Source organism: Phyllopteryx taeniolatus, chromosome 7 (assembly GCF_024500385.1).
Source record: "Phyllopteryx taeniolatus isolate TA_2022b chromosome 7, UOR_Ptae_1.2, whole genome shotgun sequence".
In the NCBI taxonomy this organism is placed as follows: Eukaryota; Metazoa; Chordata; class Actinopteri; order Syngnathiformes; family Syngnathidae; genus Phyllopteryx; species Phyllopteryx taeniolatus.
This window is the reverse complement of record NC_084508.1, coordinates 19,582,019-19,603,350: the sequence shown is the minus strand read 5'-3', so window position 1 is coordinate 19,603,350 and position 21,332 is coordinate 19,582,019. Positions and strand designations below refer to the sequence as shown.

Sequence of the window (21,332 nt, the reverse complement as noted above, 5' to 3'; positions counted from 1 at the left end):
TATATCTTCACAATTCAGTACTACATTTTTCTGAGTCTTTGCATGTTTTCAGCAATTATCTTCAAACGTATCATGTATTTAGAAACGAATCTCTGAATTAACTTTACAAGGTCTTTAATACAGTCTTCCTACCTGCTCCAATGCACTGGCCATAAAGTAATGATCATAAGCATGTAATGATCAACAGTATAAAGAAGATAAGATAATAGACCACTACAACTCCACTAACACACCTAAAGTTAAGTGTTAGTTACACGTGATTGTATTTGCACGTGGAGCTCATAAATATCATATAATCCATTCATCCCTTTTCTGAGCCGCTTCTCCTCACTAGGATCGCGGGCGTGCTGGAGCCCATCCCAGCTATCATCGGGCAGGAGGCGGGCTACACCCTGAACTGGTTGCCAGCCGATCGCAGATCACATATAATAAGCCTTAAAAATATTTGTTGCAGGTTACTTACATTTTCTAGTAAAGTTGACGAGAGTTGCATCAATACACAACCTTGTGAACAATACCCAAATCAAGGCCAAAAACTCAAATGATAAAGCAGCCCCTACTCCAATTCCTTGTGTGTATGCTATTATGTCCTATTATGCCTGTTGTAACAGAGACCTTTGTTCCTTCATTGAGGTGATAAAAAGACCAAGGTGCGTGCATGTCCCCCAGTGCAATATTTTCAAACTCAAATATAGTCAATAGCATGGCCGGGAAACATGTGTTTGTTTTATGTGGATTACTGCTTTTCATTTCAATCCAGAGGACTGTGTCTGTTGACGGTAAAGATTTATCACTTATTTCATAATAATTCATTTAAAATTATAGTTGACTATTTATCATTCCAGGATGACATACAGGTGTTAACACCAAACCCTGAACACAAAATTTGTCTTAATTGTTTGTAATTATTGGTATCTTTCAAGTCCACATCTAGATGTTACTCACTCACTGTTTCTTTCCTCTCTAAAGAGGAAGAGCTCCATGCCAGTTACTGGAACAACAAAGGGAAGCAAGCACTTCACGCTGCCCTCAACATTCAGCCTAATCTCCACCAAGCCAAGAACATCATCCTCTTCTTGGGGGACGGTGAGTTTAGGGAAGATATTATCTCCCTAATTAAAGAGCCTCTTGGAATTACTAAGTAAAAGTTCAATCACTGTGGTACAGTACAGTTCTCAAATAAAGTGATTAAATTAGTGTGAACTAAATAGCCCAAAAAGGAAGTTATTATGGCAGAGGAAGATGACTTTTTGACTTGTTATACAAATTGCTTGGGGAAAAAAAAAAAGACGAAATATTTTTGAAGGTATTTTCTATCTTAGATTTGGAGCATTTCCAATGATTGAGTTCTGATAGCCTTGTCGAGAACAGAAACCTTGGGGTCAACAGTATCCATGCTCAATATTAATTGGTTAATATCTATAAAATGGATTGTCTGTTTTCTATTCACTTGTGGCTCCATTAAGGGGCAATTCAAGTTTTATTTATTTATTTCTTTAGTCCAATAAGGTCAACAATACTGCAATATGTCCCTTAGAAGGAATAATACTATTGGAGCTGTGTAGAGTTCATAAAGTGCAATGGCACCCTTGTGGCGTGGTTGTCGATGTTATCGATAATTCAGGTTTCCCACCCACTTCCAGGTATGGGACTAACAACAGTTACTGCTGCCCGCATTCTCAAAGGCCAAATGGCAGGGGGGTCTGGAGAAGAGACCAGTCTGGTCATGGATACCTTCCCTCACCTGGCATTGTCTAAGGTCAGTGCACTCATCATAACTCAGGTTACAAATACAGGATGCTGTTCATTTAAAACCTAGATACAGCGTTTATATGCGTAGGGCTCATAGAGACAAAAAAAAAAAATAAAATCAAGCATGAAGCAAAAGGACATAATCTTGCACAAGGAAACAGAAATCAGAAGCAACACATTAAGACAAACACTGAAATCTAAACTAAGATAACAAAAAGTCACTTAATCTAAGGTCAAAGAATGAATAAAAGGAGAAAGAAGTAAAAATATATTTTTTTTAAATCCCAAACTGTTCATGACACATGTCCACAAAGTACAACGTACTATGACAATACCTTGGTTAATACCAACTGAAACTACTAAAGTTAAAGTACCATAGACATTTTTTAGAGTTGTGAAAATAACTAGGATACTATTGACATTTTTACACTAGATACAATTTAAAATTTGTTGAACTCATTCATTTACTCATCTTCCGTACCGCTCATCCTCACTAGGGTCGCGGGTGTGCTGGAGCCCATCCCAGCTAACTTTGGGCGAGAGGCGGGGTACACCCGGAGCTGGTCGCCAGCCAATCGCAGGGCACATATAAATAAACAACCATTCGCACCTACGGGCAATTTAGAGCTTTGATCTAACCTAGCATGCATGTTTTTGGGATGAAACCGGAGTACCCAGAGAAAACCCACACAGGCGAGGGCGGATTTGGACCCGGGTACTCAGAACTGTGAGGCGGATGTGCTAATCAGTCGTCCACCGTGCCGCCTACTTGTTGAACTTGCTTTCTAATATCAACATGACTATATGACCAGATTTTTTTTGGTTTTGCCTTGCAGACATACAATGTAGACCAACAAATGCCAGATAGTGCTGGCACAGCCACTGCATACTTATGTGGAGTGAAGGCTAACTACGGCACCTTGGGAGTAACTGCTGCCACCCCAAGGTACAACTGCAGTGCCACCTATGGTAATGAAGTCAAATCCGTGCTGTATCGGGCCAAGCAAGCAGGTAAGATGAGTTTTTGCTATTTCCCACTCTCGGTCTAAACTCTCGGTCTAATTCAAATGTACTGTGTTTACACTGCAGCAAATCCTCAAGAGTTATGCTACGAATTGAAGAGAATAGACTTCGGGGAATAAATTCAATTTCATGGAATTTGGGTTGTAAACTTAGGTCAGTGCTTCTGACAGTGTTTCGGCCAGTGAAGAAGGCCTTCCAAGCCCTGGCTGATGCTTGACTTTGGTGCAGGCAGCATGGCTTCAGTTCCAAATCAGCATCTGTTTCAAACAGCATATCCAAGAGTAGTACAGTATAGTCTTCTTCTCGCATCCACTGTGAGCCGCAACAGCAAACCAATAAAAGAAAAAGAAGTCAAGGACGACAACATCCATTTATGTGTAGCTGTATTTCAGTTTTTATAAGAGAGCAGATGGAAAATGAATCCAAGATAATAACCCTGTATTCAGAGAACGCAAGAAAAAAATTGCTGCACAAGGGGAACACGTCAAATCATTTGAGTCATCTCACCACCAAGAATTGCATACATATGCAAGGCTTTTAGATTTAAAATTAAATATATCACTGTCAATTGTAATTGCATTTTGTGGTTTCTTGCATGCATATAAAATAATTTTGTTATTGCTGTTTACTATTTTAAATGTGCAAAAAGTACTTTGGTTTGCTGGTTTTATATATATTTTGTACTCAAATTAAAACTTGGTGGTGTGATAATTTGGGTCACATAATTTTGACTGTCTTTACTATAATTTCTTCCATGTTGCAGGTGATTAACGTGTGCGGGAATTTAAAAAAAAGAATGCTTCTAAAATTGTACAATGTATGCTCAGTTCAGAGAGACTAAGAGGGGACAAAATGTTAAAAGGTGGATGACAGAGCAATGTACATATTGATAGCCAGTGTTTGCAATAAGAGCGGGATGTGATTTTTAGGTCCCATAATTGACAGGGGCCCGAGGCCCATTCCAGACAGGGCACCTTGTGGCATTGAAGCAGTGAAGCAGTCTCTCTTTTTCTTTTTTTTTTTTCCAGTTGTTGCCCAAAACCCTGGCAGCACCCTGACGATAGCAGAATCAACAGTAGTGACAGTACCATATCATGATATGAAATGCAAAGTAAAATGACAATCTCCCAACTACTTCTACTGCTACTACTGATAATACTGTAATTCTAAAGTTAAATGAAGGATTGCTGTTTTTTTGCAACAGATTGGTATATCACAGAAAAATAGCTCCATATAATTTATATTGGGTACACTCAGCTACTATACTGTATGTATTCACATAACCACAACTTGTTTTTGTTTCAGGAAAATCAGTTGGGATTGTGACTACAACGCGAGTGCAGCATGCATCTCCAGGTGCAAACTATGCTCACACTGCCAACCGAGGTTGGTACGCTGACTCGGATCTCACCTCTGAGGCCGTCGTAAATGGTTGTCGAGATATCGCGTACCAGCTTGTTCACAACGTTGAGATAAATGTAAGTTTTAAAGCAGAGAACATTGATAATTTCACTTTAATTGTCTCAGTATTTTACCACGACATGATCTTCATCCTCATTTATACTTCAAAAAACAAAATATAAAAAAATAATGGAAATTGCTCACGTCCTTATCAAGGTCATACTTGGGGGTGGTCGAGTTTACATGTTTCCCAGAAACATGCAAGACCCAGAATATCCCAGCGTTAAAGGAGATCGAAATGATAGACAAAACCTTATTGATGAGTGGCTAAAGACTAAAAAGGTAAAGGGTGTGTTTTATATATACGCTTGTGTGCAATGTCCTTACCATTAAACATTTTAACATTCATTACAATCTGCAACTTCTTTCATGAGTTTATTAGTGTACTTTTCATGGCCAACAGAACGCGAAATATGTTTGGAACAAAAAGCAACTTGATGCTGTCAATCCTGTGAATACAGACTTCCTGATGGGTAAGTACAGTACACAAACATTAAGCTTACATTGTGCAATAAATTCAAACTTGTCATGCTCATAATAAAAGCTGCCCTATTTGTCCTTAAACAGTTATTATTCTCAACTTCTTTAGGCCTTTTTGAGCCCAAGGACTGTCGCTATGAGCTGGAGCGCAATCCGTTAACAGATCCATCTTTAACTGAGATGACAGAGAAAGCCATTGAGATTCTTAGCAAAAATCCAAAAGGATATTTCCTTTTCGTGGAAGATAAGTATAATTGTTTGACATCCAATACAACCACAAAATATAGATATTATACAGATCATTGCAATACATGATGTTAGTAAACAGGTTATTCCAGAAAGATTTTGAAAAACTGACAATTTAATTTTTTGTTTTTTGTTAAGTTTTCAAGAAAACATTTAATTTGACTGGTCTAGCTCAACAATCAGCCGTTCACGTCTACATGATATTTTATTATTCAAATCATGTCATATACAGTACATTATTTTGCTGTGTTTGGCGCAACCCTGTTGAAGGTAGTCGGACACCTGCTGAACATAGTAAAAATAATTTCTAAATTAATCCTTTACGATTTAAAAAAGAAAGTTACATTTTATTTGAATACTAATTTAATTTGAGTATTCGCTAATTTACAGTAACACGGTTGAAAGTAACAGAGTTGAGAATCAGTACTATTGTTAGAGTTTTTGCTCAAGATTCCATGCAAGCTGTGTTAGCAGCTATGCTTACTGGTCAAGAATAAACAAAATCACAGTTCTGGGGACCGGGGTTCAAATCCACCTGTGTGGTGTTTGCATGTTCTCCCCGTGCCTGGGTGGGTTTTCTCCGGGCACTCCGGTTTCCTCCCACATCCCAAAAACATGCGTGGTAGGTTGATTGAAGACTCTAAATTGCCCGTAGGTGTGAAAGTGAGTGCGAATGGTTGTTTGTGTTTACGTGCCCTGCGATTGGCTGGCGACCATTTCAGGGTGTACCCCGCCTCCCGCCCGATGATAGCTGAGATAGGCTCAAGCAGCCCGCGACCCTTGTGAGGATAAGTGGTAAAGATAATGGATGACTGGATGGATGTTTGATATGTAAGTTGGTCCGGTACAGTTAAATTTTGTCTCAGGACAACTGATTTACATAATAAGAGTATGTTTGAGTATTGTGTGCAGGGATTATTTTAAAATTTCATGGGGTGGTTCTGGAACGATGCCCAAAACACATTTGTGATCCCGAGGGTTATTTGTCTTTGTAATTCAAGTGGAAGAATAGACCATGGACACCATGGCGGGAGGGCCAAAAGAGCTCTCACTGAGGCTATTGAGTTTGATCGAGCCATCGGGCGAGCAGCTGAACTCACAAGTGAGCTGGACACCCTGTCAATAGTCACTGCAGACCACTCGCACGTCTTCTCCTTTGGTGGCAATTCACCCAGGGGAAACCCCGTTTTAGGTGATGCTTTTACTGTACAGTGTACAGGGGTTGAGTGGAAAAAACACTTTCTGATACTAGTTTATCACTTGATTCACAGGGATTTCCAGCGACGTTGCTGAGGACAACAAGCGCTTTACAATTGCTGGATATGCAAATGGGCCAGGATACCAGTTTTACAATGGAACTCGTCCAGATGTAAATGAGACAATTTCAAGTAAGTGGACTGTCAGAAGGCCTTTTATAGAGGACAAAGTAATATAGTAGCGCCATCTTGTGGTGTAAGATGTGGAGCCCTGGATATTGGGTGCAGCATTTCCCAATATTTATTGAGCCAATGCAACCATTTTACATCAAGAAAAATCTCATGGCACACCATGAAACAAAAACGTTACAAAAGTAAGTACATAAAGTATGCCTACAGTATGTATGCATTTGATGTGATTTATGCCATAAAGGGTTAGACCAACAATTCTGTCTGTATGTGCTTCAGAAACTTCCGGAGTCCAGTTAACCTAATCCACTTTTCCTCTCTCCTTCAGTGGATGATATGTACCGTCAACAGGCTACAGTCCCTCTCAATTCAGAGACCCACAGCATCGAGGATGTAGCCATCTATGCCAAAGGTCCAATGTCACACCTCTTCCATGGGGTCCATGAACAGAACTACATTGCCCATGTGATGGCTTACGCGGCTTGTCTGCCGCCTTACGAGGACTGCAAACTCACCCCTCCCAACCACGCTGGATCCTTCTACCCCAGCCTGCTACTCCTCCTCATTGGCCTCATTATTTTCTCTGGCTTCTCGTTGGAATTGTGACCGACATTACTTGTTATTCTAACAATGTTATGGATAGGCTACTGTCTATAGTGGTAAAACCCACTACAAATGGCATTTCAAGTAATGTGTATTTATTGACATTATAATGACTGTGTGTTATGACATTCAAATTCGATGTCAGCCATTGCTTTCAAAACACCATTTTTCATGTGAAAGAATTGTAATTATTTTTCTACACATTTTGAATAACCTGTACATGTTATATCCATCCATTCATCTTCTATGCCGCTTATCCTCACTAGGGTTGCGGCTGTGCTGGTGCCTGTCTCAGTTGACGCCAGGCGAGAAACGGGGTACATCCTGGACTGGTCACTGGCCAATCGCAGGATACGCAGACAAACAAACATTCACACTCACATTCACACCTAACGACAATTCAGAGCAAGGGGTCACCGAACTTTGTGAAACTGAGAGCTACTTCTTGGGATTTTGTTAGTAACACATTTCTAACAGACTTGCTCAAAATATATTAAATTAAAAGTTATTATTAAGAATTTATGTAATCATCTTTGTAAAGACATGCACTGATCATGTTTATGAGTTATCATTGATTTATGTGCGACGTAAACGTTAAATAAAAAAAAAAGGTCGAATGAGGACGCCGGTAGGCGGGACATCCGTATCCGCCATCAAAAGTGAAGGCTCGTTTCTTTTGGAGGGAAGTGTCATAGATAAGAACATAGGGTAGATATGACACGCCCCTCCCAAACTGCGTGCCTTTGGGTACGCTGGGCTAGTAGGGGCAAACTCGTCGGCGCATTCCGTATGTGGACGGCAAGAAAATATAGGATACCGACACATTCTGCCGCATACGGTTGCGCACAAGTGAGAATAACCTTTCACCGGTAAAAATATTTTATTTCGACTTTGTTTTCAAATGCTCTCTATTAATATAAATCGTTTTTTTTCTTGACACACAAGTGAACCACTTAAGAATCGGCTAAATAAATTAGCAAGTTACGACTCAGTTTCAATGTCCATGCATTGTCTTGTATGGGAACGTCGCCTCTGCCAACATGGCCGCTACGTTGGCACGTTGTTTAGGTGACTTCCTTAGCGCGCTGACTGGCGGATCTAGTCTTTTATTCAAATCTGTGGGGAGTTTTATCGAAAAGCTGCCATAATATCAATTTCAGAGGTGTAAGACGACCTTGCATTTAATTGTGTAATCAAGGCACATGGCAATTATATTGAACTTCTGAATGATTATGTCGAAAAGCCAACTTTTCGGTTTTTAAGTTAGCCTGTTAGCTGCAATTGTGTTATCGCGATCATGTTACTGCACGGGTGTAAATAGTCCCACCGTGAAGATGCTAATAACTGAGAATAGGTGTATGTTTTGAACGAATGTGACCATGGATCGGAAGAAAAGGAGACTGGAGAGTCAACTGTGTGCAGCAGTGAACAATGGAGAACCTAGGTGATGTACACATACTCTTTTTGTTTTTCCTAAAGATGCCTGCCTCGTGGCTCGAGTCCAATTCGGACAAATATTTTGTACGTCATTTCGTCGATTTTACGTTTTCCTGGCCTTCGTTTAATTGCACTTTGGGTGACGTATAATGAGAGAGGGAGGGAGGTCGGATAAATTACTGGTCCCATAGATATTGTGTTGGCGATGCTGGTACTGTGTGCTGGTCTGAAATGATTTGACTGCTATTATTCTGTGTGGAAAAAAACAAAAACAAACCAGCACATGACATGATGTGGAGTATTTTTCGGTAAGAGCGTCATCAGAAGTGTCATCAGGGGCGATTCTAGGATCCGAGGTTTTAGAGGTGCTCAACTCCCGGCCAGGAAAGATACATTTCACTGTTTTGTACATTTTAACGTAATTTAATTCCCGCATTTATGAAATTTAAGCACAGCACATTTTGGAAAAGTCTGTGACAAACCCATCAAATCTGACAAAGGTTATTTAAATGCTGAACCACCACAAAAGATGTATGGATTGCATTTATAAAAGCAACATTTTTACTATACTAATTTCCCTTAAAGTGAGTACTAAAAATAAAACAAAATAGACCTTGGACTCGATTTTTTTGTAGTTCTATATGATATGCAAGGCACAAGTTGGAAAACACATGAACATAAATTGACTTTTGTGAATACTTTGAATGCTAATACAGTATTTAAGAATCCTCTATTTGCTCCTCCCTCTCTCTGTCCTAATAGGAGTTAGAATGTTGAATTGGCATCCAGTCAGTTAAGCTTGTCACTCGCACCTTGGCTGTAATATTAACATGTGCCCATGACACATCAGGTAGCTTCTCTCATTTCATTTCAAGCAGAGGACAGCGGTGCTGTCTCTGACCAGCCGCAACATTTCCTAACAAGAAAAACTAAACAAAAGCAAAAACGCCCACTAACTTCTACTCAACAAAAGAAATGGTGAGCTATGATTAAATGCAGCAGACGTGAAGAACGATAATGATAATAGTGTGTTAGTATTGTGGGGTAGAAGCTCAGAAATGTTCCCCATATCCTGGTATAAGACAGGTACTTAACACCACGACTGTAGAGACTGTATATAACTGGAACGGGAAGGCAGCATATTGCTCTGTGCAGAAAGTGATTTCAGAACATGGTCAGGCAGAGGTGGGAGGGATTGGGTGGAAAAAAATATTTTGGAGGCAAGGGGGCTGCTGTATTTTTGGTGTTCCAATATGTTTCAACCAAGTAAGTATGTTCATACACTTTTCTAGCTAGTTTAAAAAGGATATGGGCTAGAAACGACTATGGCCAACATTCAGGGTCCATCATTTTTCTTATTCGCTCACGCATGTCACGGCATTTACTACCTAGATGCTGCATTGTCATTTGCTAAATGATAAAGTTGGTGTATAATGTTGCTGTTGTCCCAGAGGAAGTTTTTTTTTCTCCCATTCATTCATCCAAGCGTGCATTTTCTACAAAGCTTGTCGTCTTTAGGGTCACAAGTGACCTGGAGCCTATCGCAGCTGACTTTGGGCTAGAGGCGGTACACCCTGGTCTGGCTGCCAGTCAATCGCAGGGCCACATAGAGGAACGGTCATTAACACTCAAATTCACACTTAAGGACATGGATTCTTTAATTTACCTAACATACATGGTTTTAGACATGTGGGAAGAGGACCCCGTACCTGGAGCAAACCTACACAAGCACGAGGAGAACATGCAAACAAAGGCAGGAACCGATATTCGAACCCCGAATCTCAGATCTGTGAAGCAGGCGTGCTGACGACCCCACTGTGCCTGTGCCATAAGTTTGATGCACTGCCAAAAGCATATCACTTAATTAACAAAATCTATAGTAAGATTCATGTTTTAGAAAATGTAAGCAGGACAAGAATGTCAGAATCATACCTTCTGGATCTTTGTTACAGGACCTATTGCACATCTGCATGTCTCATGAACCAATGCCTTAATTCTGATGTTGTCGATTAGCGTCCTCTCTGAATTTGAGAAATGATGAAACATGACTAGTTGTAATAGGTGTCTCTTCATCTACAGATCTGTGAAGCTACTTCTGTCCCAGGGTGCAATCCCAGACCTTGTGGGGAGTAAGGGGGTGGCTGCAATACATTTGGCTGTGGGCAAAGAGACTGAAAAGAACATGCGATGCTTGAAACTGCTACTGCAACATGGTGCAGACCCAAATGTTAAGTGAGTGACACATAGTGCTCGATGTTGGACCAGCCTTTTGTGAGTTTACAACATAATCAACATTGTGGACAGCAAATAATTAATTTAATTGTATAGGGGAACATGTTTCCTTAGTGTGGATTTGACAATAAACACTTTACATGGTTAACTGATTGAACATGTATGTATCTGTCATAAGATGCTATTTAATTAGTTAGTTGATTATATTTCATGGCAATATTTTACAACCCTTTGAGTTTTTATATTGCCAGCAAAAAAGAAAAGTAATTTTGCTGTTTTCCTCACAGATCATCAGATGGCCTAACTCCCCTTCACGTTGCTGCAATTTGGGGATGCTATCAGAATCTGAAGCTGCTTTTGATGAATGGTGGGAATCCCAACATAAAAGATAAGGTAAGAAGGTCTACCTATATTTGGCCACACAATGTACACAATATCTTAAAACACTTCTTCATTCATGCAGGAAGGAAATACACCAGTGCACCTAGCAGAACAAGAGGACAACAGAAGGTGTGCTCAGGTTTTACAGGAGTATCTGTGCAGCTCTGTGGGCACGGAAAAGGAGGACCTGCCTCAATTCAAATACTGTAAGAAAATGTTTTTGAAAAAATAAGCTTACAAATTATTATTTTTTAAATGTTAAAAAAAAACCTGTTACGGCATAAAAGGGATACAGATTTTCCATTCTGCTTGACCTAACAGCCGAACAGGACAAAAAAAAAATAAATAAAAAAAAAAATAAAAAATTAATTTATGCACCACTCAACTACAAAACAGTACAATATACAGTGGACCCCTGTTATTGGCGGGAGATGTGAATAATTGACGTCCCCCCTAAAGGTGATAGAATTTGTGATAAGGATAAAGTCATAACTGCTTATATTAATAGTTTAAACCACAACAATACCACAATCTGTGATCCTTAAAGACTAATAGAATGGATGAATGGAAAAATCTTTAAGCATTGCTGTACTCTTAAAAATGCAGTACTTTACAACACACAAAACAGCTTATGGCAAATCATCAGTGTCTGCTTTGCTTGCTCTGTGTAGTCAAGGCGTTTCCTACTCTCCACTTGACTTCCGTACTTCCGGTAGCATGTTACAAAAATAAGAGCATCCAAAAACAAAGTTCCTCCTCAGCCTCAGTATTCACCACGCCACCAGTCTACGTATAAACAAGACAGGGAGAGAGGCGGACTGGGCTACATGCGAACCACCGCATAGAGATTAATAAACGTATTGTATCGAACTGGGTTAGGTTGTGTGCTATTCTTATTTGTTACTGTAGGAGGGATTTTAGCGAGCCATGTCTTGGTCTGTTTTATTGAGCGTGGATTTTCCAATGTGTGTTTGAACGCATCACCGCTGCCGCCGTGGCACTGTAGTTTAAAACTCGGCACACTGTTTTGCAAACAAACAAATAACATTGCTGGTTGATTGAATTTGATAGTTTATGCATGGACAATAGTTTCTATTTCTATTTTGTGAATGTACTTGTATAGATGTTTTCTCTTGGATGCTACTTATATATTTATATTTCCTATATCCACTATTGCTACTGAAATGATGGAAATTTCCCCATTGTGGGACTAATAAAGGTAATCGTATCTTCCTTCCATCCCAAAAACATGCGTGGTAGGTTAATTGAAGACTAAATTGCCCGTAGGTGTGAATGTGAGTGTGAATGGTTGTTTGTTTATTATGTGCCCTGCGGTTGGCTGGCGACCAGTTCAGGGTGTACCCCGCCTCCCGCCCGAAGATAGCTGGGATAGGCTCCAGCACCCCTGCGACCCTTGTGAGGATAAGTGTTAGAGAAAATGGATGGATGGATAGTCAGTCACAAATTTACTAGAAGAAAAAAAGAGGAAAACAAAATTCCGAGGAAACAAGTATGGAATCAGCATGTAATTTTCAGTTCTAAAACAAACACCTAGATCAGATTGAATGTGCTCATTAGTCAGCAATTAAATAAGAGTGTTTGCACCTTGGAGAGCTGTTGCATCAAGTTGATTGACATGAATAGTGACTCTAACATGAGAGATGTCAGTTGAAACAAAGGGGAGAATTTTGTTCATCAAGAAGGTAAAACATCACAGAATGTTGCAGAAGATGTTGGTTGTTGCCACTCAGCAGTTTCTAAAATCTGGACGAAGTACAGACACAATGGGAGGGTTGTAAAAGGGAAGCATCCTGGTAGACCAAGGAAGACCTCCAAGCATCAAGATAGAAAAGCAATATGTCTTGAAAACAGAAAATGCACAACAAAACAAATGAGGTACAAATGGGCGGAAACTGGAGTCAACAGTGTCCGAACTGTAAGCAACCACCTAAAGGAAATCGCATTTACATTCAGAAAAGCCAATGAAAGCCATCCTTAACACCAAAACCAAAAAAACAAGGCCAGAGTGGGCTAAAGAAAAGCAATTGTGGGTGATTGGATGAAAGTGATATTCAGTGATGAATCGCATTGGGCAAGGTGATGATGCTGGAACTTTTGTTAGGTGCCATTCAAATGAGATATATGAAGATGACTGCCTGAAGAAAACATGCACATTTCCAGTTATTGATCATATGGGGTTGCATGTGAGATAAAGGCACAGGGAAGATGGAAGTCATTACTTCTTCAATAAATGCACACGTTTACATAGATATTTTGAACACTTATGATTCCATCAATTGAAAAGATTTTTATCGATTACATTTTTCAAGATGATGCATCTTGCCATTGAGCAAAAACCATAAAAACCTTCCTTCAAGAAAGACAATTTCAATGTCATGGCCTGCAAATAGTCTGGATCTCTATCCAGTCAAAAATCTGTGGTGAAAATTAAAATGGTCAATGATAAGGCTCCCACCTGCAAAGCTGAGGTGGTAACAGCAATCAGAGGACGTTGGAGCCAGATTGATGAACAATACTGTCTCTCACTGGATAAATCCATGCCTCAGAGCCTCCAAGCTGTTTTAAAATCCAGAGGTGGTGAACCAAAGTACAACTGGTGTAGTGTTCTTGTAGTGTTTTTCATGATTACATATTTTTTTCCTCAGTATTGAGCGATTCTATATTTTTTTTTTCCTCGACTAGCTCTAAAAAGAAATTGACTGATTACAACAATACTCTTTCTTGCTTTGTTTTGTGTTTCTTAAAGCCAGAAGGTTGTTATTTTGAATGAAAATTGTTTTGTGGAACGAAGCATCAATGATTTTCAAATTATCATCCTCCAGGAACGGTAATTCCATAATTTTTGTGAGGGGTTGTATAACTAGTGGCTCTTATGAAAATGTGATCAGGAAATTTATAGCTAAACCTTCTCAGCACTCTACTGTGACAGTCATCAGTTTCCTCTTTATCTTTTATCTCTCCATAGCAGTATATTCCGACCACAAAGACACATCCGGCTATCCTGAATCTGGCGACAGCTTCACTTCCCAGTCGTCTATGATCAGTGACCTTGGTGAAGCCCCTTTAAGCAGCACAAGGCGGTCATCATTTTTTATCAACTCGAACATAAATGGAAGGACACTTTGCAAAGAAATAATGTATAACAAACTCTTTGATGGGGACACTGAACCACAACATAATCAGAACTGTACCACTTTCTTACACTGGACATCTGAAGATGCCTCCCTTTTATCAAGTACTCGCATGTCTACAGCGGGACCCACAATACCATTTCCAAAGGGGAATGATTTGTTCGCTGATGATGATGTGCTTTTGTCAGAGGGGGGTGTACTTAATCTACCCACAACAAATGGACGAATCACTCCCACCAAACTAGACATGCTTACCACATATCTGTCCAGACAACCGAACCGTAAAAGTGTCAGTTTCTGTAATGTCGATGAATATTTTCCTGTTTTCAGCCCAGAATCTCCCACAAAGATGCCGGCCGTTGATGGTACACAGTGTAATGGAAGCATGTCGTTCAACCCTTCTGAGTACTCTACCTTCCTGGATTCAGAACGATTGGCAACTGTTCTACCCCAGCAGGGCATAGATGTCACCTCACCAGACCATGTCTTTGTTTTCTGCCGGGAGATTAGTGAAAGCACAGACGAAGACATGGAGAAAACAGTCATTAGTCACTCTACTTTGCAACACAGTGATTGTAAGGGGGATGCAGGTGTCAAAGAAGCTCAAGAGAATATAGAACAGCCAGCACATTGTAGTGGAGGCAGCAGTAGTTATAGTAGTTGTGAAAGTGACCATTTCAGCAGTGCACTGGATATTTTCATGCATCCTAAACAGCCATCTCTATCTGAAGAAACTGCCAAATATGCTGATAGAGATGTCGCACAAGCTCAAGATGAACCTCCAGTTGATGTGTTTAAACTTGATAAACAGAGCTTGACTGAGGATAATTATCTAAGCAATAATGTGGCTAAGGCTTGCATTGATTCTGCTGTAATTGCTTTAAGTGAAGCAGACCACCCATTGGAAGACATTCAGTTAGGGAATCCAGCTGAAGGCCAAGAACAATTTACACCAAGTCCATTTGTAACAGGCCGGACAAAATCGAGGCAGAGTCGCTGCTCACTTAACACTAGCAGAACCCCCGAGAGCCTCTTAAGCACCTCTTGTCTATTTGAGGAGACTTTACGGGAACCAATACGAACTCGGCAAGCAACTCACAGATTTCAGAAAAACATCTCCTATAGTTCACCACGTGCTCAATGCTTCACATCATCAAATTCAAAGAGTAGCACAGGACCAGACTCCTTTCCCAGAGACTACCCAGATACTCAGTCCAGCACCCTGAGAACAGGTTCATGTATGATCTTGAGCCAGCCTGATACCCTTATCCTCCCCAAAAGCATCAGTGATACATTTGTTGAGTCACAGAGTCTTTGTGACACAGTTATTCTAGAGGAAAATCACAATTCCTCAATGGATTTCTATGAAATAAATCTTGCAGAGGTTATCCAGGCCCTCCAAGGACAAGAGTTTGGACTTTCTGAAGGTAGGGATTTTTTGACAGATGATGTGACAAGTACGGATGAGGCAAAAAAGAAGGCAAATGATCCACCTGAAGTACGTTACCAGCAACAGGAAGACGTCAGGATTACGGGGGACGCTAGCTCTCAGACGGAATCTGTTTCGTCTTCATCCAGCTCCAGCTATTTTTCCCCAAGGAGGTCAAGGGAAGACTCAGACATTCCGTGCACTCCAGGGACCGGATGCACTCCCAGATACAGCATGAGTCGGCTGTCAACTCACTGCAGGTCACAGCACCTGGCCAACCTGTCTTACACCCCTGGAGGGCGTCCGCACATTGAGGATGCAGATGAACCAGTGGAGTACCTTTACACTGATACGGAGCAGGGTCACAAACTTATTGAGGCCCACATTCCACCTACGGCTAATACCTCATGCAACTCCAGCATGAGTACCACTAGCAGTGAAGAGACCATCATCTATGACTGGCGCTCCATGCATGCCGATATACGAGACTGCAAGGAAAACCGGAAGCCATCGGAGATCCCCAATAACAAGAAGGTAAATGAGGTTGAGTGCAGATTGTTGCTAGAGACCGATGGGATAACGGATAAGGAGCTCAGACGGAGGTTAATAGAGGTGGGTGAGAGTCCTGGGCCTATTAGCCGTCGAAGCAGGCCAGTCTACATACGAAGGCTGTGCCGCCTGTTGCAGGGGTCAAACTCTAAACCATCACAGCATCAAGATCAAGTGGAACAGCCACAAACTGGTATCAGTATTGTCATACTGTAAAATTGTCATTTAAATTTAGTTGCCGTATCTTAACAATCTTGTTTTGGTTTCCCTTTTTCTGTGTGTAGCACCTTCAGGTTATACCGCAGAACTGAATCTGGCCCTGAAAACTTTTAAGCTGCCTGACTGTCAGGATGACGAGCAGGCCTTGTGCCAACAATTTGACCAACCGGATCAGAACAGAAAGTGGAGAGAGGGCATTATCAAGTCCAGCTTTAACTACCTGCTGCTCGACCCAAGGTGATATTCAGGATTCACTCTTAAAAACGATATCTCTAGAACAAAATACCCCCTGAAATTCACCACTGTTCTATGTTTTCTCCATGTGCGGATAATGGCTCTCCCTATGGTTCGCTGGATTCCTAAAGCTTTAGAAATGGCTTTTGTAACCCCTTTTCAGACTGATAGATGTCAATTTCTTCATTTCTCAACTGTTCAGGAATTTCTTTGGATCGTGTCAATTTGTTGCAGCTTTTTTTAGATCTTTTGTCTGACTTGATTTTGTCGGGACAGATTCTGTTTAAGTGATTTCTTATTGAACAGGTCTCGGGGAAATAAGCCTTGGGTATGATCAGTGTAAATTAACAAAAAATTGTGATTAGCCACAATTAATTCATGATTTAACAAGTGGGGTAATTTTTCACACAGGGCCAGGTAACTGAATATTATTTTTTCTTAATAAATAAAATCACCATTTAAAAACAGAATTTTAAGTTAACTTGGGTTATGTTTGTATGATATTTAGATTTGTTTGATGATCTTAAACATTAAAGTGGGGAAATTATCAAAAAATATTAGAATTTAAGAAGGTGGGGCAATACTTTTTCACGGAACTGTAGGCCATCTGGATGTCAGAGACAAATGAATTAAGACAAATCAGTAGAGAATTATATTACAGTATTTTAGACTTTCTAGACATTTGTCCTGTACAATCACTTTTGAGGTTTATTTTACTGATGGATTTTAATGAGATAAAATTAAATTTATTTTCCTGTGCTTTTTTTCTGTCAGAGTGACAAACAATCTTCCATTCCGGAGTCATAGCATGACTCCACAGGAGTGTTTCCAGACATTTGTCAATGCCATCTTTTATGTGGGAAAAGGAAAACGCTCACGCCCCTACAGTCATCTTTATGAGGCGTTGGAGTTCTACAAAGGGGATAAAACCTCTAAGGTAAAGTCCTAACAATTAATTTAATGTGAATAATTATATTTTGAATAATTTCACTCATCTGAAATGTAGAGTACATTGTATTCAGAAGTTGAAAAGTCGCTAACACTCACATCTATTATAAATATTAGGGCTTCAACGATTATTTTCATAATTGATTAATCTGTTGATTATTTTTTTATTAATTAATGAATCAGACAAAAAACATTTTTAAATTTCCATCCGTTTATTCAACAACAGTCATAATTTCTTATTGACAGTGCAGAAAAGTGCACAAACAGGTTGCTGCAAGTAACAAAAAACATGAATAATAAAAAAAAAACTAAAAACTCTAATTCCATTTAAGCTGGGACGCTGTGTAAAACGAATAAAAACAGAATACAATGATTTTCAAATCCCTTTCAACCTATTTTCAATTGAATAGACTACAAAAACAAAATATTTAATGTTCAAGCTGATGAACGTTAGTTTAAAAAAATAAAAAATTCCTCATTTTGAATTTGATGCCTGTAGCACGTACCAAAAAGCTGGGACAAGGGCATATTTATCACTCTGTTACATCGCCTTTCCCTTTAACAACACTCAATAAGCGTTCGGGAAGTGAGGATACTCGTTGTTGAAGCTTTGTAGGTGGAATTCTTTCCCATTTTTGCTTGATGTACAATTTCAGTTGCTCAGAAGTCCGAAGTCTCCATTGTCATAATTTGTATTTCATAATGTGCTACATATTTTCAGTGGGAGACAGGTCTGGACTGCTTACAGGCCAGTCTTGTGCTCACACTCTTTTACTACAAAGCCACGCTGTTGTAACACGTGCAGAATATGGGTTGGCATTTTCTTGCTGAAGTAAGCAGGGATGTCCCTGAAGAAGACGTTGCTTGGATGGCAGCATATGTTTGTTTATGTACTTTTCAGCATTAATTGTGCCTTCACAGATGTGCAAGTTACCCATGCCATGGGCACTAACACACCCCCATACCATCACAGATGCTGGCTTTTGAACTTTGCGCTGATAACAAGCCAGATGGTCCTTTTCCTCTTTGGCCCAGAGGACACGACATCCATGATTTCCCAAAACAATGAGAAATATGGATTCGTGAGACCACAGCACACTTTTCCACTTTGCGTCAGTCCAATTTCAGATGAGCTCTGGCTCAGAGAAGCGTTTGTAGGTGTTGTTGGTATATGGCTTTTGCTTTACATGGTAAAGTTTCAACTTGCATTTGTAGATGTAGCGAAGAACTGTGTTAATTGACCATGTTTTTTTTTTTAAGTGTTCCTGAGCCCATGTGGCAATATCCTTTATACAACGATGCCCGTTTTTAATGCAGTGCTGCCTGAGGGATCAAAGATCACGGGCATTCAATGTTGGTGTTCCGCCTTGCCATTTTCGTGCAGAGATTACTCCGGATTCTCTGAATATTTTGATATTATGGATTGTGGACGATGAAATCCTAAAATTATTTGCGCTTGTACGTTGAGAAGCATGATCTTAAACTGATGTTAGCTGATGACTATTTGACCATGCAGCTGTTCACAAAATGGGGAACCTCAGCGCATCCTTGCTTGTGAACAAGGGGAGGCTCCTTTTATACCAATCATGAAACTCCATTGTTTACAATTAACCTGTTCACCTGTGGAATGTTCCTAACAGGTGTTTTTTTGAGCATTCCTCAAATTTCCCAGTCTTTTGTTGCCCCTGTCTCATCTTTTTTGGATCATGTTGCAGGCATCAAGATGAGAGATTAGCAAAAAACAATAACGTTCATCAGTTCGAACATTAAATATCTTGTCTTTGTTGTGTAGTCAGTTGTATATAGGTTGAAAAGGCTCTGCAAATCATTGTTGTCCGTTTTATTTACGTTTTACACAACGTACCAACTTCACTGGAATGGGGGTTTGTACTTTAGAGCAGGGAATAGACTTCAAGTTAAAATTATTTATTTTCATGCCCAGTTATACCGTAGTGAGTATGTATCACCTTTAGTACATTCCTAGCAGTCTTCATTTGTTTGCTATGGATTAGTATTTCTATTTTTGGGTTTATTAGTTCAAGCAACACACATTATGGACACTTTAAGTTTGTCTCTTCAAAAATACCTTCGTTCTCCACCCAACCCCCCCGGCTCCCTCCAGTGTAATCTGTTGTGAGTGACATGCATCTGTTGCAATTTGAAGAACGATTCATTAAATGCTGGCATGCAGTTTTCCCGTGTCCCCATAGATGGTTATTGTACAAGTTAATCGTTTAATTATTTGTTTTATGTGTCAGTTTTACTGTAAACTACAGCTGGGAGTGACAATAAACATCTTGAAGCAATAATGTTTTACCTCTTATTTGGAATTGACTGCTATGTGTCAAAATGCACATACCCACTCTGTGAAAAAAAATCACACTAAAAAGACATATCTTCTTTGAAGGCGAGGTACTGTGCAATCCTATCACTTCCCCTTGAATGTACAGGTAGATGGGAACACTTGTTTATTTGCCTCCTGCATCGCAGGACCTGCAATATGGCTATTGTGCACACGTACGTAGCGATGATGATCTCAAACGATATATTGCACAGCTCTACAACACATATATTCCGACATCAACAATAAGTGATGTCGGACAAAGCACAGAATCTATACATGACACCCGCCTGAACAGTTAATGGGAAAAAAAAGATGTAAATACAAAAACTTCTTCTTTAGTCTTGCTAGTCATAAGGTTATTAGGACTCCCACATGCGATCCTGGCAGGACATGTCTTACTCCAGGACACACGCCGCTGCACTATGATTGGGTGCTGTATCCCGGTATAGCCTGCTTCCAGAGGGGAAAAGAACTATGTGATTTAAGTGTGGCGGCATTAATATACACTAACCCTAACCCACCTTAATCCCAGCCTTAACCCATCCTAATCCGCTTTAGCCCTAACCCTAAACCTAACTATAACAAACTTCTTTGTTTTTATTTTGTACAAATGTGATACAGAATACATTTGGCATGGTCATCTCGTTATGTATGTGTAGCCTGCCCGTCACACGATGCAGGAGCCAATCATGTTGCAGCGGGTCATGTTTTGGAACTCACGTGGGATTCCTAATAATGCAGGCAAACTACACTATACCTGCTCTTCCATTATTAACGTGATAGCGCTAATGTAAGTTTAATGAACTCTTCATGCTCGTCAAGATGGACAATACAAGGTGATTATACACCAAGCACTAGCAGAGGCTAACGCTACATGTCCTCACTTCAAAACAGAATAAAGTAGGATTCCGTGGTGACTTACCCTGTTGTTGAACTATGCGCTACAGTATCTGTGGTGTTTTATGGATGAATACATCACCTGCTAAACTCATGTGAGCCCCATAACATAGTGTGAGACTGACATACAGTATTAATTGCATGACACAACAAATCAATGATGAAATTCATTGCCAACACTTTTAATGATCAATTGTTATTGATCTTATAGATTTGCTTTTGGTGCCCGAATAAATATAAATGAAATACTGTATTGATGTAACAATTTCTTTCAACTTTGTGACAGAAACTGTGCCCCAAAGTGCAGCAAATACTTCAGGTATGGAATGCTGAGCAGGGCGTCATCTCACTGCATTGCTTCCAGAACGTCATTCCAGTGGAGGCTTACACAAGAGAGGCCTGCATGGTGGAGGCAATCGGTAAGTGGAAGAAGGAACCCGCTCTTTGTATTATGCTTGCAAAATGCCCTTGCTGTTGTCTACTATGAGGTGTTTAGTTTCAGGTAGTTTTCATACTGTTGGTGTGTGATTGTGGGGAAAAAAAGTTCCTAGAATGTAACT

At 40.0% G+C, this 21,332-nt stretch overlaps 2 protein-coding genes across 10 annotated transcripts in view; both read left to right on the top strand.

The window, feature by feature from the left end:
* Window positions 1-620: 620 nt before the first annotated feature.
* Window positions 621-7,468, top strand: LOC133480539 (alkaline phosphatase-like). The gene is made up of 11 exons (XM_061778746.1): window positions 621-779; window positions 970-1,086; window positions 1,644-1,759; window positions 2,589-2,763; window positions 4,081-4,253; window positions 4,393-4,518; window positions 4,640-4,709; window positions 4,826-4,960; window positions 5,963-6,154; window positions 6,234-6,350; window positions 6,676-7,468. Exons 1-11 carry the CDS (start codon window positions 659-661, stop codon window positions 6,951-6,953), a joined length of 1,620 nt encoding a protein of 539 aa, XP_061634730.1. The 5' UTR covers window positions 621-658; the 3' UTR covers window positions 6,954-7,468.
* A 187-nt stretch (window positions 7,469-7,655) lies between these two features.
* The window catches only part of ankle1 (ankyrin repeat and LEM domain containing 1), a 34,397-nt gene continuing 20,720 nt past the window's right edge, over window positions 7,656-21,332 (top strand). For 8 of the 9 annotated variants that reach the window (XR_009789301.1, XR_009789300.1, XR_009789302.1 and 5 more), the window contains exons 1-8: window positions 7,656-8,394; window positions 10,467-10,619; window positions 10,907-11,012; window positions 11,083-11,206; window positions 13,987-16,323; window positions 16,415-16,586; window positions 17,358-17,520; window positions 21,059-21,191. Coding sequence is in view for 6 of the 9 variants with exons in the window: in XM_061778739.1 (XP_061634723.1) it covers window positions 8,330-8,394; window positions 10,467-10,619; window positions 10,907-11,012; window positions 11,083-11,206; window positions 13,987-16,323; window positions 16,415-16,586; window positions 17,358-17,520; window positions 21,059-21,191 (3,253 nt within the window). In the remaining 3 variants the exon portion in view is untranslated. The remainder of the gene's footprint in view (window positions 8,395-10,466; window positions 10,620-10,906; window positions 11,013-11,082; window positions 11,207-13,986; window positions 16,324-16,414; window positions 16,587-17,357; window positions 17,521-21,058; window positions 21,192-21,332) is intronic. The other variant, XM_061778740.1, reaches the window with a different exon arrangement.

Excerpts from the sequence above, each read along its gene's own strand:
- LOC133480539 (XM_061778746.1), top strand. The coding sequence starts at position 659 with ATGTCCCCCAGTGCAATATTTTCAAACTCAAATATAGTCAATAGCATG. Across the intron at positions 2,764-4,080 it reads GTATCGGGCCAAGCAAGCAG|GAAAATCAGTTGGGATTGTG; the intron begins GTAAGATGAGTT and ends TTTTTGTTTCAG. Across the intron at positions 4,254-4,392 it reads TTCACAACGTTGAGATAAAT|GTCATACTTGGGGGTGGTCG; the intron begins GTAAGTTTTAAA and ends GTCCTTATCAAG.